At 38.8% G+C, this 5,315-nt stretch overlaps 1 gene segment (V, D, J or C); it reads left to right on the top strand.

Moving 5' to 3' along the window:
- The first annotated feature begins 1,658 nt into the window (after positions 1-1,658).
- Positions 1,659-2,294, top strand: LOC119907322. The segment is given in 2 exon segments: positions 1,659-1,713; positions 1,929-2,294. Coding segments are annotated over 2 exon segments (360 nt in total).
- The last annotated feature ends 3,021 nt before the right edge of the window (positions 2,295-5,315 follow it).

Here is a 5,315-nt window from a genome sequence, read left to right as displayed (position 1 = left end):
TGTCAGAGTGAACATTACATCAACAGTCAGTCTGTGTTCACACAGTGAAAAAGTGTCGTACAAAAACCTCCCTCAGTCAGACTGAACAGAAACTGAACTGACTGCTGCAGCTGGAAGCTACTGCAGAGACTGATACACTTCACTGAGGACACACACACACACACACACACACACAGACATAATTAAATCAATTGGATTTAACATTTAACCAGATTTGAATTGGGGAAATTTTTACAGCAAGTCTTCTCTTTATCCATTTGTATCCCATTGAAATCTCAGGTTCATCAGCGGTTTGTTAAATAATCAAGAGAAACTAACCTGAGACTGTTAATGAGAAAAGTCTTGGTCATGACCTTTGACCTCAGCTTCATACTGGATCACAGCCACTTCAACTATTTCCAGATAAAAGAAAATATGAAGACACAGATCAGCATCAGAAAACTTTCTAATAAAAAATGGACCAATCAAAACCAGTACATCCCCCCAATTACAAAAAAATATTGTTGTAAAGCAACATTACACAAGAATGGCTTCTTTTGCGATTTAGTGCCCCCTGTTTTATGAGTATTGTTCACTTACACACCACTGTTGCAAATATGAACAGCTGTACACATGTAGTTGTCATGATTACATAACTTACATGATTAAAAATGTCTTTGCTTATACAGCCAATAATCAAGGAAGTCGGAAAACACAAGAAATAGCAAGCAGGCTAATATTACTGACTAGTCCAACAGCAAGAAGGCCAGCTCGACAACTGTCTTGGATCCTTTCAGTTCAGTTAGTTCAGGCCAACAAGTAAAAGCCAGTCTGATATTTAATCTTGTCCGGTCACACTCTCTTTGTATCTTCCTCACTCCTTTCAACAATGACTTCTTCAGTCTCTTTTCAGTCTCTGCTATGATCTCCATACTGAGAACATCAAGGCAGCTTACAGTAAAGCACTATGCCGTTATGACAGGTTTCCTGCCCGGGATTCCAGTGCTACATAGTACAACAGCATCGTGCCCAGAGTGAAGCTGTTGTTTTAAGATAACATTACTACATCATGATTCAATAACATCACATGCTCTTCCTCAGCAGATGGAGTCGCCCAGTTTACTCAGCATTATTCTGGCTTCTTGTCCACTTTGACTTCAGAGTCAAAATATTCCATGACAGGTGAACTCCACCTGCTGATGAAGATCATGTCATAAAAACAGTAATGTAACTGATGATGATGATGAGTGTTTTATGGCTCCACCCACATGTCCAAAACTTCTTAAGGAAGCTCTCTGAGATCGTCGTCCTCAGCATCCCCTCAAACACCCAACATTACTTTACTTGATGAAATCTCCACATTACAGACACCTAAAAGATGTAAAACCTGCATTAATATTGATGTCATTAATCATTGTCTAAAACACCATAATACCATATTACATGTAGAGGAAACTGAAAATGACAAGTTTTCAGTATCCTCTACATGTAAATATGTAAATATGTAGATCGACGCTCTCAGCACTGAGGGGGAAACACCATGATATGTTGAGGACAGCTACAGCTCACTGACTCTGTGTGTTTGCATATGTGTCCTGCCTCTCTGCTCCCAGCCGTTAAGAGGCCAGTGTTGATCAGTGGCTGTCCAGGCCTTTCAGAGCCACTGACACGCCGGCAGCACAATGATGATGTCACTGATTCTACTGCTGGCCACCCTGGGGCTCCTTGTTCAGGGTGAGACTCTCTTCTGAAAACTTTGCTTCAGGATGCAACCAGGTTCACCACAATGATGTTCTGCTGTGATGGAGAAACACTGAAACAAGCAGCATTTACCTTTTTCCATCTGTTCTCATGTTAAAGAAATGAGACTCTTCTGTTTGGATGTTGATCATCTTTCTCCAACCTGGATTTGTCTCAATAACCCTTCTCCTCTTTTTCATGTTTTCCAGATTCATCAGGAGAAATCATCCTGACTCAGTCTCCTGGAGCTCAGTCTGTTGTTCCAGGACAGACTGTCTCTCTCAGATGTAAAGCCAGTACAAGTGTTAGTTATGAGGTAGACTGGTACCTTCAGAAACCTGGAGAAGCTCCTAAACTCTTGATTTATCATGCTACAAACCGTCTGTCTGGAGTTTCAGATCGTTTCAGTGGGAGTCAGTCTGGAACTGACTTCACTTTGACCATCAGAGGAGTCCAGACTGAAGATGCAGGAGTTTATTACTGTCAGCAGGATTACAGCTTCCCGTTCACACAGTGATACAACGTCGTACAAAAACCTCTCGCAGCTGGAGAGGAACTGATCTGAATCAACAGCTGTACAGAAACCATAACACTAGGTCAGGGGTGTCAAACTCATTTTCACCGAGGGCCGCATAAGCAATACGGTCACCCTCAAAGGGCCAGTTGCAACTGTAAGACTGCATAAACGTAACTAATCCTTAACATATTGTTAAACAATTGTCTCTTTATTTCATTATGTATTTAAGTTAAGGACATTCATCAGATGTAAAAATATAGCCTTAGTAAGAAAATTTCTCTGTGTTATTATAACATAAGTAAATGAATTTATCAGATTTAAAAACCCTCATTACTTCATCAATCAAAGATCAAACTTTTCAAGTAAATAACAAAGACAAATATCATCAAACATAATCTTTTCACTTTTTCACAGTCCAGAGGTGCAGAAAGCTGCTAATAACATGAGGGACAGATGTGGCATTTGATAAAACAAATAGTCCAGCTGCACACAGCCTTGCAGAGGGGATACATCCAACTAATGAGAGATAGTTTGATTACCTGGAAAATGCAGACGTATAGGCTACTGGAGCCTAAGCCTAGTTCACACTGCACAATTCTTAGCCCGATTTGCCGCTCGGCGACCGTCAGGCTGTGATCAGGAGTAAATCAGCGGTTGATCGGTGTGAACTACTCAAAGACGCATCAAAACGCCTCCTCAACACATTTCTGCCATATCGCCGACACCTGCCAGATATCTAGCACGCCAAATATCTGGAGGAGTCGGCCGACTCGACATCCACATCCAGCCAATGAGAGCAGGCAGCTGGCAGAGCAGGCAGCTACTTTTTCACCGCATGTCAAGGCATTCACAATTTCAAACGTCTTTACAAACGAAAGGTCTGGTTACATTACAATGACAATGAGGTTTGATTGTATTCATGTTGTGTAGATTGTTGGATTAGTTGTCATTTATTTACCCTTGTGGTATTCCGTCTACCATTGTTGGTAGTTGTTCGTCATTATGTACTCTTGTGGTATTCAGTCTACCATTGTTGGTATTTGATAAGCATTGTTACCTCTGGAAATATTTGTATATTATTAGTATGTATGGTATGAATGTGTGGTTTTGACTTGTGCATCCACTGTTTCTAAATGAGGTATTGTTATTATTATTATTATTATTTTTTTAATTAGTAATATTTTTTCTTTGAGATTATTGATGAAGGAAGCAGCTATTTTTTGTATGTATAAATTCTTTGATAGACTGGGGTGGGGTTTAATAAGTTTTACTTCTTCCCACTCCATTTCAAGCACAAGTGTATTAGTTATTATTATTGTGTATCTTTTCTGTTGTCACACTATTTTGCTTGAAATAAATAAATAAATACACTTTTTACTCACCTCCGGCTTTCTCTGTAGCTCAGACAATCCCTGCTACCTGCTACCTGCGTGTCCTAATGCATTCTTTCACCCAGATTCTTTGTCTTTGTAATTGCTGTCTTTATAATAACAAACAACAGCTGTTTTGTCTGTAGGTTTGTGTGATTTCCCATTTCGTGTATTTTCTTGACAAAACGTGGTTTGGAAACCAGCATCAAGTGACAGAGTCTCTGTCAGCTCGTGTAGTGTGTGACCCCCTGTGTAGCTGCAATCAAAGGCAACTCATACATTTCTGTTAAATATGGTTCACAATTAAAATATAAATATTTATGAGGTTAAAAATCATATGATTGAAATATTTCATGGTCAATAAATAATAATTTCATGTGATTTTTCTTTTGTTAAAAACTGTGAGAAAAAGGGTGGAACTTATTTTTTTCCGTGCGGAAATGATAATTTGTTGCTACAGGGACGCTGTATGGGTACACTTGCTAAGATCTAGATGAGAGAAACGTGCTGCAGTTTTCTCAAGAGCCATGGAAGATTGTTAAGATTATCCATAAGTTTTGTCGTCGTGGATTGAAGACTAATAACCTAAGTTTACCCTCTCGGGTTCATGTGGCCAATGAGGTATATATTTTCTCTTTCTTTGTCATTTATTTGTGTTACGTGACTGTGTTTGTAACAAGCCAATTATTTTACATGGCATAAATGTATACTTTATTTCTTAGTTTCTATGTGATTCTGTTTTAGTATTGTTTGCAAGTATGTCAAGAATTTAAGGTTAATTTACGATTTTCTGTGTTTTATTTATATACCAGTTCTGACGGCAATTTGGAGATGCAAGTGAACATGTAAAGACATGCCCGTCATCGAATAAATGTGCCCGTGAAAACCCAGGAATGACTTGAGCCTTTATTAAAACTCGAGGGGAGTAACAGTCAGAACTCAGCCTGCTTCGGGTTGGAGGAGAAGAGAGCGGTGCCTGTTGCGATGGAGCCATAAACGAGCTGCTCGTTACATCGTTAACTACGCTCACGAGCATCAAAGACTACGCTCACGAGCTTCAAAAACAACACGGACTGCATGAACGGAAACCCGAAAGTGGCAACTGGAGTCCAGAAGTGTCGTGGGATCAAGCTACAAATAAGTAACACATTTAAACAAGTTAAATGCTAAGAAGTAGTTTAATTCTGCTAACTTTCAAGGGACTCTAAAGTGCTAAAAGGGGCTGAAGTGTATGTGTCTGCAATTAAGATTAAGTTTAATTTGTGTTTATTTCTTTGTAAGGTGATTTATACGTATTGCACATTCTAATCACTATATTGCTAAGTTAAAGGTGCACTAAGGCATTTTAAGTCATAGTTAAGTCATATTGTTTTTCTTTGGCATTGAAGGTCATTTTCTTTATTTTCATACAAGGTGAAAACAGTTTATTATTTGCATTAAGGTGTTCACACACATTTTTTAAGTTAATTCTAACAGAGTTCATATTTACAGGTTAAGAGTATTATATCAATAGTGCCTTAAAATAATCTAGGTAATTTCACAAACTCACAAGTAATCTGAATTTAAGTCAATACACATACATTAGCTCAAGTAGTGAAATGGCTGAGCCTGAAGTCCAAGGAAGTGAAGCTGTAAAGTTGCAGGATCAAGCAAGCCCTGATGACGAAACAGTAGACTCAAACCCACTGCAAGGGGTAAATACAAATCAA

Source organism: Micropterus salmoides, unplaced genomic scaffold, assembly GCF_014851395.1.
Source record: "Micropterus salmoides isolate LMB-PRFRI ecotype aquatic unplaced genomic scaffold, ASM1485139v1 Ms_hic_scaffold_17, whole genome shotgun sequence".
Taxonomy (NCBI): Eukaryota; Metazoa; Chordata; class Actinopteri; order Centrarchiformes; family Centrarchidae; genus Micropterus; species Micropterus salmoides.
This window is presented reverse-complemented; position numbering and strand designations above follow the sequence as displayed.